At 37.1% G+C, this 12,680-nt stretch overlaps 1 protein-coding gene across 2 annotated transcripts in view; it reads right to left on the bottom strand.

Annotated features, from left to right (window-relative positions):
- Erlec1 (endoplasmic reticulum lectin 1) overlaps window positions 1-12,680 on the bottom strand; it is a 51,294-nt gene that overhangs the window by 13,867 nt on the left and 24,747 nt on the right. The window contains exons 12-14 of one of the 2 annotated variants that reach the window (XM_021210734.1): window positions 10,210-10,287; window positions 9,871-9,946; window positions 5,032-7,075 (exon numbers count right to left, since the gene is read on the bottom strand). In XM_021210734.1, the coding sequence (XP_021066393.1) occupies window positions 7,004-7,075; window positions 9,871-9,946; window positions 10,210-10,287 (226 nt within the window). In that variant the 3' untranslated portion in view covers window positions 5,032-7,003. Of the gene's footprint in view, window positions 1-5,031; window positions 7,076-9,870; window positions 9,947-10,209; window positions 10,288-12,680 lie in introns of those variants that run through there. The other variant, XM_029545221.1, reaches the window with a different exon arrangement.

Genomic DNA, 12,680 nt, shown 5'->3' with positions numbered 1-12,680 from the left:
TACCTCCCATGATTATTTTGACCTCCTTCTAAGTAGTACTGAAGCATCTACACTTTGGTCTTCCTTCTTCTTGAGCTTCATATGGTCTGTAAGTTGTTCATATGCTCTGTAATATCCACTTATTAGTGAGTACATACCATAGGTGTTCTTCTGTGACTGTGATACCTCACCCAGAATATTTTCTAGTTCCATCCATTTGCTTTCAAATTTCATGAAGTCATTGTTTTTAATGCCTGAGTACTCTTGTGTAAATGTACCACATGTTCTGTATCCATTCCTCTGTTGAGGGACATCTGGGTTCTTTCCAGCTTCTGGCTATTATAAATAAGGCTGCTATGAACATAGTGGAGCATGTGTCCTTATTACATGTTGGAGCATCTTTTGGGAATACACCCAAGAGTGGTATAGCTGGGTCCTCAGGTAGTACTATGCCCAATTTTATGAGGAACTGCCAGACTGATTTCCAGAATGGTTGTACCAGCTTGCAATCCCACCAGCAATGGGGGAGTGTTCCTCCTTTTCCACATCCTCACCAGCATCTGCTGTCACCTGAGTTTTTGATCTTTGCCATTCTGACTGGTGTGAGGTGGGATCTCAGGGAAAGACTGAATTTTAAAGGACTTTGTATTTTAAAAGAGATGGGCTATTTTAAAGGGACTGAAATTTTAATGTGTTTGAATTCATAAAGATTGTGGGATTTTAAAAGTTATTTATGTTTTTAATGTGAGATCTTGAGGATGAATGAGAAAGGAAGGGTTGTCGCTTAATATTGTTGTTTTATTTAGGGTTTGCCATGAAGAGATACCATGACCAAGCAAACTCTTAAAAGGAAAACATTTAATTGGGGCTGGTTTACAGTTTCTGAGGTTTAGTCCATTATCACCATGGGGTGAGGTGGGGGAAGTGGGCAGGTATGGTGTTAGAGGAGCTGACTGTTCTCTATTTTAATCCCAACACAGAAGAATGAGACTGTGTGCCACACTGAACACAGCCTGAGCATATATGAGACCTCAAAGATTCACATCCACAGTGACACTTCCTCCAAAAAGGCTACACCCACTCCAACAAGGTATAGCTCCTAATAATGTTACTCCCTATGGGACAACTATTCAAATACATGAGTTTATGGGGGCCATATCTATTCAAACCACAATAACAATGTGTTTTGATAAGGGGTCAGTTGTACTGAATAGTTTTGTATCAACTTGACACGAGTTAGTGTCATCAGAGAGAAAGGAGCCTCAGTTGAGGAAATATCTCTGAGATTCAGTAGTAAGACATTTTCTTAATTGTGATCAATGAGGGAGGACCCAGCCCATGGTGGGTAGTACTGTTGGAATAATATAATATTAATAAATCCCAGCATTGGGCTTTACTACTTGCATAAATGGTTTATGTTCCTGAATGAAAGATAAACACAGAGCCTTTATATTTTGATATGCCTTAAGTAGCACAATAGTTGGGCCACTGTCTAACCTCCATGTGGTTAATCTACCTCCTGCCAACAATTCTGAGTTATTACTTACTAAACTCTATACTCTATGTAGACTGCCCTGGGCCCAGAGGGCTGCCCAACTGGGCCGTGCTCTGGGCCTCACTCTCGCGGCCTTTTCACATGGTGGGCATGCCTTTCTGTCCTGCACTCTTCTCAGGTATGTTGTCTCTTTTCTCCTCTACACTCTCCCAGCATGGTGGGTCTCTCTCGTCATCCTCTCTTCCAGTCCCAAGCCCAGGAAATTCCAAAAACCAACCTCTGTCTGTCCTTCCCAGCTATTGGCTGATGGCATTTTTATTTACCAATCAGAACCAACTGGAGTGGTTTCCAGAAGTTTTGTGCAGACACTCATGTAAGCAGATTTAGGGACCCAAATTAACATTAGACAATAAGCAATATCAGGCCAAACCCACTACATGGTGCCATCTCTGGGATAGTGTTCCTGAGTTCTATAAGAGAGCAGGCTGAGGAAGCCATGTGAAGCAAGCCAATAAGCAGCAATCCCTCCATGGCCTCTGCATCACTCTTACTTCCATGATCCTGTCCTGCTTGAGTTCCTATGCTGACTTCTTTCAGTGGAGGACAGCAATGTGGAAGTGTGAGCCAAATAGATCTTCTCCTCCACAATTTGCTTTTTGGTCACAGTGTTTTGTAGCAACAATGGAAACCCTAACTAAGACACAGTGGCTCAGCAGTTAAAAATACTTTGAGAGGATTTGAGTTCATTTCCTACCACCCACGTGGTAGCTCATAAAACCATTCATAACTCCAGTTCTAGGGGATTTGACGACCTCTTCTGATTTCTGAAGGCATCATACAGGCACATGTTAAACATGCATGCAAGCAAAACATTCATACACATAAGATAAAATATAAATTAAAAAATGCAAATATATGTGTGTGGGTGTTTTGTTTGCATATATGTATACAGCATACATGAAGTTCCTGACTGGCATTATGAACAGTTGTCAGCCATCATGTGGATGCTGGAAATGGAACCTATGTCCTCTGTAGAACACGAATGTTCTCCACTGCTGAGCTATCTCTCTAGCTCCTACTGTGTTATTTCTAGTATTTCAGTTTAGAGATATGATTCTGTTTTGTTTGAGAAAAGGTGTCATTCTGTAGCAAAGGCTGGCATCAAACTTGCCATCCTCCTGCTCCTGTGCTGGAACTACAGGTATCAGAGACTGAAAAGGAGAGGTCCCGGGGCAGTATACAGGTTTCTATTCAGTTTTGAGACAGTTTTTTCTTGGGTTAGAGATAGTCTACAAGCCCAATTCTAGATGTCTAGAATTGCAGATAAAGCCAAAAACATTCACAGAAAATTTACATGCAAAGCCTTCTGAAGACAAGCTATTAATTTCTGATACTCTAATTTGGAGGGTTTGGCATACGTTAAATCGCTAGAAGTGAAGCTCCCAAGTCAGTGATTCTCAGCCACTGACTCACTGGAGAATTTATTAATATTTGCCTTTATTAACTTAGTGTGTATGTGTATTTAAAACACCGAGAATTAGTTGGTATCAAAATCAGATCAAATCAGTTGGTATCAAAAACTGAATCAAAGTTCATTTGAAACACAGGTTCTTAAAACTCTGTTCTAACCAAGCCAGTTTGGTACGTATGGAATAGCAAGCACCCAATTTAACAGAAACTGTACTTGGAGAAAGTATTCTCAAAGCACATTAGGTTTGTTATAGCTGAATCATCCTACTATCTTAGTAATTCAGCTGACTTATCAAGTCAGAAGCTAAACATTTAGCAACCACATGAGTCTTCATGGACTAGGCAGGAAAACATAATCTAGAAGGGATATGGGCCTACCTAGACTAGCCCTCATCCGTATCTTACCTTCCTACATGTCAGAATTAATTGGATAGCAATAAATTCACAATTGCTTTAGTTTTCAGGTATGCAGATGGAGCTGTCACTCTCAGGGCTATTAAAGGTGTCCTCCTCTAACTGGGTCCAAATTAGGTTGCCACACCTCTTCCTCAGTTTAGGAAGTTCAGTAAGTTCTTGCTGAATTTCTTGATACAATTTTAACATACATAGTTGTGTGTGATATTAATTTGACAAAATTATAGTGTTTTTATTTTATCAGTTGTGCCTTGTCAGTGGTGCCAGATGGATTGTGTTGTTTGCAAAGTACAGAGTCACCCTTCTGTCTTTGTTCCTACTCAAATGCTGCTTGTAAAATGGAGTCTCTCAGAGTGAGGCACAGCCTGAAAAACCAAGAGTAACTTAGAATATAGCTTGCTTTCAACATCTATGCTGTAAAATCACAACCCCTAGACAGTTCCCAAATGTGGCCATTTAACAGAAGGACCAAATGATTGCAAGTCTGGAACTTCAATCCTATCCAGTGACCAGTGTGTGTGTGTGTGTGTGTGTGTGTGTGTGTGTGTTAGGGATGGGTAGGTTTCATGCTCCATATAAACTTTTGAATTCTTGAGATCTGAAGAGTGTCCATTATTACTAGACTGAGGAAGTATAGAGTATAGAAACTGAACTCTATCCCAACCTCCTCACCTTATTTACCTCTTTAATTTGAGTTTATTAGTGCTTCTCTCCTTTATAACTGGTAAACTAAGTATTTACCAGAGTTCTGTGAGCCATTCTAGCAAACTTTTGAGAAAAAGTAGTAGGTCTGGAGACTGATTAATAGCTGTCTGGTTGAAGGTATTAGAATCCAGGGACTTCACAGATGGTTCAGTGTTTAAAAACACTTGCTCTTCTTTCAAAGGACCTGAGTTTAGTTCCCAGCACCCACTTTAGGTAGCTCCCAACTGCCTGTAACTGTATGTGGTGTACATATAGGCAAATAGACACACACACACACACACACACACACACACACACACACACAAACACACACACACACATGTATATAAAATTAGAACTTGGTACTTGTAATACTTGTAACTGACATCTGATGTGGGACAACCTTGTAAGGTTGGATCCTTTTACCTGTGACATATGATGCTAAGTCCAAGTAGGTAAGCATGAGAACTAAAATCAATTGTAGGATACCCAATGGTGCTGAATGTAGTTGGTGTAGAATAAAAAAGTTTACGCCGGGCCTGGTGGCGCAGGCCTTTAATCCCAGCACTCGGGAGGCAGAGGCAGGTGGATTTCTGAGTTCGAGGCCAGCCTGGTCTACCAAGTGAGTTCCAGGACAGCCAGAGCTATACAGAGAAACCCTGTCTCNAAAANCNAAAAAAAAAAAGTTTACATATTTTTTTGTTATATAGGGCATTCTATGCTATGCAGGAATAATTGATTTCTCACCCTCAATCTCATTCATAATAACCTAATGTTATTATAGTATAGACTTTGGTTTGAACTTAAAGTCCCTGCCTTTTCTCTTTTCTATGTATTGCTTCTTACTAAAATCTACAAACAACTTAAGTTGTTCCTTACCTGGAACTTAGTATGTAGACCAGGCTGGCCTCAAACTCACAGTAACCCTACCTGCCTCTGCTTTGTCAAGTGGGCATAAAAGGTATGCCCAGCTTGTATTTTTTTTTTTTAGAAAGTGTCTCATCTCATTCACTCATTCTAGACTAGCCTAGAATTCACAATGTATGGCAAATCAGATTGGTCTCAAATTCATGGCAATACTTCTCTGTTTTCCAAGTTCTGGGGTTAAGCCACTATGTAGAGCCATTTACTTTTTTCTTTTCTTCATTTCTTGTGCTGTGCTGGAAATGGAATCCAGGATCTTGTGTATGCTAAGCAGTCTACCAATGAGCTGCATCTCCAGTTTCCAGCCATAAATTCTTTTACCTCCTAGACTTACCTTACTGCTGTGATCTCTAAATACAGCTCCTCATGTTGTGGTGACCCTCAACTATAAAACTTTTTGTTGCTACTTCATAACTGTAGTTTTGCTACTGTTATGAATCATAATGTAAATATGTTTTCTGATGGACTTAGGTGACACCCCTCCCCATGAAAAGGTCATTTAATCCCTAAAGGGGTCATTACCCACAGGTTGTAAACCACTGTCCTATACTACTTTACCACTAAACTCCCCGCCCCAGCTATAAAGGCATTTAATTAATTAATTAAATCAATTGTAGGATACCCAAAAGTGCTGAATGTAGTTGGTGTAGAATAAAAAAGTTCACATATTAATTAATTATTAACTAATTAATTAATTTCTAAGACAAGGTCTCCTGCAGCCCAGGCTGGCTTCAAACTCACTATATAGCAGACTTTGAACTTCTGATTCTCCTAGTATCTACTTCCCAAGTGCTGGGATTACAAGTATATGCCATTAGGCCTAGTAATAAACCCTTTCTTAACATAGCTTTTATCAGAAATATTGGTTTTCAGGAGTATTTGGGCCACCTTTTATTTTGACTGTTTAAGATAGGCTTTCATTTTGTTGCCCTGATTGGTGCAGAACTGGCTAGCCTTGGCATAGACCAGGCTATCTTTGAACTTCCTGATCCCCCACATCTGTCTACTTAGTGCTGGGAACAAAAGCATGAGCCCCAATATCCAGCTCTTTATTTTTGTTGTGGGAGACTGAACTGAGGGCCTCAAACATGCTCTGCCTCTAAAGTATTCTCTCAGTCTCTATGGCTACTTTTTTGTCCTTGTTCAGATACATATGTATAAAATATATGCAAAAAGGATAAAGGAGAAAAATAAAGTAACTGAATAATCTGCCACTAACTACATGAAAAGACTGCTTAATAACATTTTATTTTCTTTAAAATAAATATTGTGCTGTAAAGCTGTCCAGAACTAAGATTTATACTATATAGCAGGCAGGTATGAGAGCCAGCACAGTGAATTTTAGAATGAAGCATTCTAATGTAGAGATGAGTCACGAACTGTCTGCAGTAGACATGTACTCTGTAGTAAACTCATTCATGGTAAGAATCATAAAAGGTCAAGAAAAAGAGCAACCTTTCATTAAAAAAAAAAAAAAAAGTTTCTTGAGTGATCTCGGTTATCTGTGAGGCTCTCCTCTATTTCCACTTCTAGTTTAGTGCTTGACAGAGAGCAACTGTCACAGAAACATCAGCTGAAAGGATTTCAGGCATTAGAATTTTATACATTTTATGTGGCCCCTCATTTTACACAATCTTCTAGCAACTTCTTTCTTCATTATCTTTACTTCATTAGCTTGTCATATATGCTGTAATTTATTCAGTAAGTATATTATTTAAAATACCCTAACAAATACAAGGATTATGACATTTGATAAGCTGGACTAAACTGCTTGGATCAGATTTGTTTTGAAATTACGTTACCCAAGCAAAGCCAAACACAATCAGTTCATACAAGACCAAAATGAATGAAGTGAGACAAGGATCTGCCTTACAACTTTATCTGTAACCTCTTATATACACGTGAACTTCACAGTGGTTGCCAGTCCTTTTCTGTGATACTACAGACAAGGTCCAATGGTGAGACTCTATAATGAGATGTGGTCAGGAGAAAGTGATGATTTTCAATCATCTTTCTTTCTTTCAACTTTAATATCTTTTAATTGGGGAGAGAAAGAAGTCCATTTTCATCAGCTGTATCTAGAATTTTACAGATTACTGGAGATTCAACCTGAAGAATAATAATATTAGAAAGTTGGTAAGGTGAACATTTCCTCAGTATCTTCTCAAAGAATATATTTGCTAAATATGTAAGGTCCTGATTTGGATAAACCTCCCAACATTTTCCCCTACAGATTAGCCTCTTTTCTCTCTCTCCCCGGTCTCCTTCCATTTTTTTCTTTTGAGATTGTGTCATGCTATGTATCCCTACCTGACTAACCTTGAACTTTTCTTCTGGAAATCCTGAGTGCCAATTTTCATGATGCCTACCATAAATAATAAAGCTTTCCGAAAAACATGTTTATTCACCCATATAAAAGCATCATAGGTGAAAATATTTTTATTTCTCAGTAAATATGGCAAAGGAGACAGAAAGAACAGGAATATAGGAGGAGTTTGTAACCAGAGTTACATCACTAAACCAGGAAAATATTATGGCAAAACTATCAGTTCTACTCATAAGGCAAAGTAAACACTAACTTAAAGGATGAATTATTTGTTATAATAATTGTGAAAAAACAAAACAACAAAAGAAAAAACTAAACATATATCAGGGAAAACAGTAGAGAACATGTGCCTAAAGAGAATTTAAGTAGAGGAAAAGAAATAATAAATCAAATGGAAATATTAAGAGATGAAAAGTGTATCACAGATGGACTGGACATGGCAAATGAAGTAATCAGCGAAGCCGGTGGAGGTTAACTTGCCTTTAGACATGGGATGGGACTGGGTGGGGTGGAAATAAAAGGAAGTTTTTGAGATTCTGAGACAGTTTCACTTATGTATGTTTAAGTAGTTTCAAAAACAGGGAAAAATGAGTAGGGCAAAAGAAATCTTTGAGAATATAATGGCAAAATTTTTTCTAAAATTTGTATGAATCTACAAGTATGTATAGTTCATAGAGGATAAAAACAGAAAAAGGCACACTTAAAACAAATCAAAGTCAGTATTACAGAGTCTCTAGAAGAAAATGTTAAGAGGGTGTGTCCATGGCTGAGGCAACAAAGTTCTTGGAACACAAAATACAGTAACCATAAAAGAAAAAAGAATAAAAAAGGCAATATAAAGCCAGGCGGTGGTGGCACATGCCTTTAATCCCAGCACTCGGGAGGCAGAGACAGGTGGATTTCTGAGTTCGAGGCCAGCCTGGTCTACAAAGTGAGTTCCAGGACAGCCAGGACTATACAGAGAAACCTTGTCTTGAAAAAGTAAAAAAAAAAAAAAAAGTCAATATAATATAGCTTTATCAGAAGACAACCATCAAGAGGAAGCCAGAGTATGAAAAAGGTGTGTACAATACAAAGAGTTTATATCCAGAATATTTTTCACCTTCTAGAATCAATTGGAAGCAATTGGAAGGTAAGTACCAACAGCAAAAATACTCAAGTAAGAAACTGACACAAACTCTATTCTTTAACCAGTAGTCAGGCTCCCTTGAGCCTCTCTCAAATTATACCTTGGGCCATGTCTCTAGCCTGACGAGTCCACTTGTACTAAGATGGAGAACCTCCACACTCAATATCTGATTACTCTGGCTTGCTTTAGTAAGAAGCCTAGATCCAGATGGTTCTTTGTGATTTTCTATTTATTAAATCTTCTATGTAGCCTAGTGGCTACTAATTCTGAGCTCCTGTCTCTTCTGTATTCAGAGTTGAGCCTTACCTGTTTCTTATTTTACCTATCTATCTATCCATCCATCCATCCGTCCATCCGGAATTTCATACACTTATACAATGTATTTCAATCAAATGTCCTCCCTGTACGTCTTGGTACTAATGAAAACAGTACTGAATAAAGTCTTCCTAACCATTTTAAGAAGTAACAGGATAATCTTTTGTTTTAGTAAAGCCTGGCTAGATGTAAAATTTCACAAACATAAATGAATACCAAAGTGACATGAAAAGGTATTCAGTATCATTAATTGTATGAGGAATGTAAACTAAACCCACTAAAATGGCTAACAAAGACTGAAAAAGAAAGCTAGTGAGGAGACAGAGTGAATGCACTCTCATGTACTGGTGGTAGGAGATTAAATAACAGTAGTATTTTGGTAAGTCATTTAGTAGAAGGCATTTTTACTCATGCCTTAGAAATTCCACACACAGATATATAACTATAATGAATGAAAACATAGAGGCCTTATTCATCATAACCAAAAAACTGAATTAAATGTCCATCTGTAGAAGAGTATACTTACACAAAAGAATAGGATTTGGCAATGCAAAGAGAACAAAGTACTGATATATTCAACATCACTGAGTATGAGAATCCAGACACACAATGGAACTCCATTCACGTGGCATTCTAAATATAGCAAACCTAATCTATTGTATGAGAAACTAGAAAGAGGCATCTTTTGGATACCTACTTGATCAGGGGTATGAGAGAACTTTCTGTTGTGGCAAGCCTTATTTTGGATGATATTTACAATGGTATTTAAAATTGTTAAATAATCGAACTCAGCATTTAAGATCTGTGTTTTGAGACAGGATCTTATATAAGCCAGGCTGGCTTTGATCTTGAACAACTTATTCTTCTGCCTCTACCTCTTAAGCTCTGGGATTACAGGTGCATCCCCATATCTGGTTGGTTTTATGTGGTGCTAAGAATTAAACCCAGGGCTTCATGCATGCTAGACATAAAGAATGCCCTTTATAGATTTAACACAAAAAATTCAAATATGTCCAACATTTAATTCTTTTCATTTGGTGGTATTGGGATTGAATCTAGGACCTCCCACACTCAAGGCAAGTATTCTGCCACTTAGCCCCTAAATAAACTCTTGATCATTTTAATTTTACTTACCCCGAGAATATACTGGCACGAGTGAGGCTCTAGCATATACACAGTAACAGCATGAGGAGAATCTGATTCTTTACACCTAAAATACAGAGTACTTTAAGGTACTGCCTATGTCATAAAAAAAAAAAACAAAAACAAAAACAGGTATTTTTGTTATCCTATTAATCAATAAAAACTTTAAGTAGACTCAGCATAATTTAACTTAAGTTTAATAATTTTATAACTATTTACTTATTTTAATTTAATTTAAAATATAATATAAAAATTTATTTAGTTATTATATCTTATGTAAAACTTTTGTCGATAAAAAGTAGGTAAAAGAGAAGGAAGGACTCAACTTACTTTAGTTTTACAGTCACTTGTCTGGGTTTGTCAGTTATATCACAAATATCCCCATTTCCATAAAAATGTGACACCATCCTGAATTGGAGAAACATACAAGCTTTATTACAGTCTAATTAGTTAGAATAGTTGTAATGGATAGGTGAGAAGGTTACATCACAGAGTCAGAGTCTATAAGGAAAATAGAAATTAGAGAAACTTTGTATTATCTTTCTTATATATAGGTCAGATTCAAAGTTTTTGAGCTTGGTATGGTAACTCAAATACTTCTAACGGCAGCCCTTAGGGTTTCTGTGAGCTTTAGGCCTATCCCAAGGGACCAACCAGCCAACCAGCCAACGAACCAATCAAAACAAAATAATAAAAGTTACTGTTTTAAAGATACCCACTTGCCCAGCTAGCATATTGTTTGGTGAAACAATTCTTCCTTTCTGTTTTCCATCAAGGTGATCCCATTACACACTCTTCTGTATGTGGTACAAAATAAAATAAAATAAAATAAAATATTCAAGACTCTGCCATAATATAACTCTCACAGTGAGCAATCTCTAAAGAAAAGTTTTATGTTTTCTAGTCACACTCTGCTATGCTTCAATGTTGAGCACATGAAGCCATAAACACTATTTTTGCAGGAAACATCAACTTAAAATAATTTGTCTGGCACATTGAACATTTAAATAGTCTTATTTTTATTTTCCTAACTTAGACTTTGGTCAGCCTGAAAAGTCAGCATATTTTTAAAAATAATTTCTCAATACTTTCTATTGCGGGAAGAAACAAAAATTATCACTTGAGAAGGAACAAGAATTAATTGTTTAAATTCATTGATATGAGATTATAAGAAAAGCCGAAACTGTTATTCCTGAGAAGTAAGATTACCTTACTTCTGGTACAATAAAATATACCTATATAGCACAAAAGATAAGTGAGCACTACCTAACTAAACTAAGTAACAAGAGGAAATGACAAAGTATATTTAACAAGTTAAAAACTTACAAACACAAATGTTAGCCCCAGTTCTAACCAAATCAAACTGTTAGAAGTGGGGAGTTAGCTTAGTATTAGAGCACTTATCTATCATGGATGAAGGGTTAAATATCCCTCACTATACAAAGGAATAAAACTGAGATGGCTCAATGGTTAAAAGCATTCACTGCTCTCTCAGAAGACCTGGGTATAATTTCCAGTATCCATGTGGCAGCTTACAATTGTCTGTAACTCCACTTCTAAGGAATCCAACACCCTCTATTAGCCGTTGTGGGCAACAGGCACGTGTGCGCCCTTGCACACACACACACACACACACACACACACATTCAGGCAAACACTCAAACACACACAATAAAAATAAATCTTAAAGAGAAAAACAGAACAACAAAACCAAACAAAAGAATAGAGTCATTGTCATGAACATCATTGCCAGTCTTAGATCACCATCACTATTAAAGGAAGCAGGTAGTTTACTGCATGTTATGGCTAGGCTAGGTTATTTTATTTAAATGTCCTCATTAGCTTATAAGAATATACTAGCAGATACATGAGGCTTACAGATCATTTTATTTTCCTAAGGTACTACAGAAGAGCCAGCCAGCATTTGAACCTAGGCAGCCTATCTCTACGACTGTATTATTTTTTTAAGGCAAGGTTTCTCTATCTAGCCCTGGTTTATAATAAAGACATGCATCACCATGTGCAGTCGATGACTGTGTTATTGACACTGGGTTACTTCTTTCTGCAAAGGAAAGGAATCTAAAGGCTGTTCCCTAAATAGCACTGACCTAAAATTTTACCCGTGTTTAAATTTAACCTTTTTTTTTTTTTTTTTTTTTTGTAAAGACAGGGTCCTATATAACCCTAGCTGCTCACTAAGTAGACCAGGCTGGCCTCAAACTCATAAATCTGACTGCTCTGCCCCCCCCAAATGCTAGAATTAATGGCATGCAGCATCATGTCCTATTCTGCTTAGTTAAAATTTTAATCTGTCAATATTTTGGGTTTTTCAAGCCCAAGTGGATTAAATACCTTCACATAAAACCAGATACACTGAACCTGATACAAGAGAAAATAGGGAATAGCCTTGAATGAATCAGTACAGAAGACAACTTCCTGAATAAAACACTAATAGTACAGGCACTAAGATCAATAATTAATAAATGGAATCTCAAGAAAATGAAAAGCTTCTGTAAGGCAAAAAAAAAAAAATACTGTTAATAGGACAAAACAGCAGCCTATAGAATGGGAAAAGATTTTCCACCAACTCTACATCTGACAAAGTTAATTTATATCCAAATATATATAAAGAACTTAAGAAATTAGATACCATCAAACCAAATAACTCATTTAAAAATGGGGTACAGATCTAAGCAGAGAATTCTCAATAGAGGAAGACCTTAAAGAACTATTCAATATCCTTAACCATCAGGGAAATGCAAATCAAAACAATTCTGAGATTCCATCTTACACCTGTCAGA

This window comes from Mus pahari, chromosome 13, assembly GCF_900095145.1.
Source record: "Mus pahari chromosome 13, PAHARI_EIJ_v1.1, whole genome shotgun sequence".
Classification (NCBI taxonomy): Eukaryota; Metazoa; Chordata; class Mammalia; order Rodentia; family Muridae; genus Mus; species Mus pahari.
The sequence above is the reverse complement of the archived record's forward strand: the minus strand, read 5'-3'. Positions and strand labels throughout refer to the sequence as shown.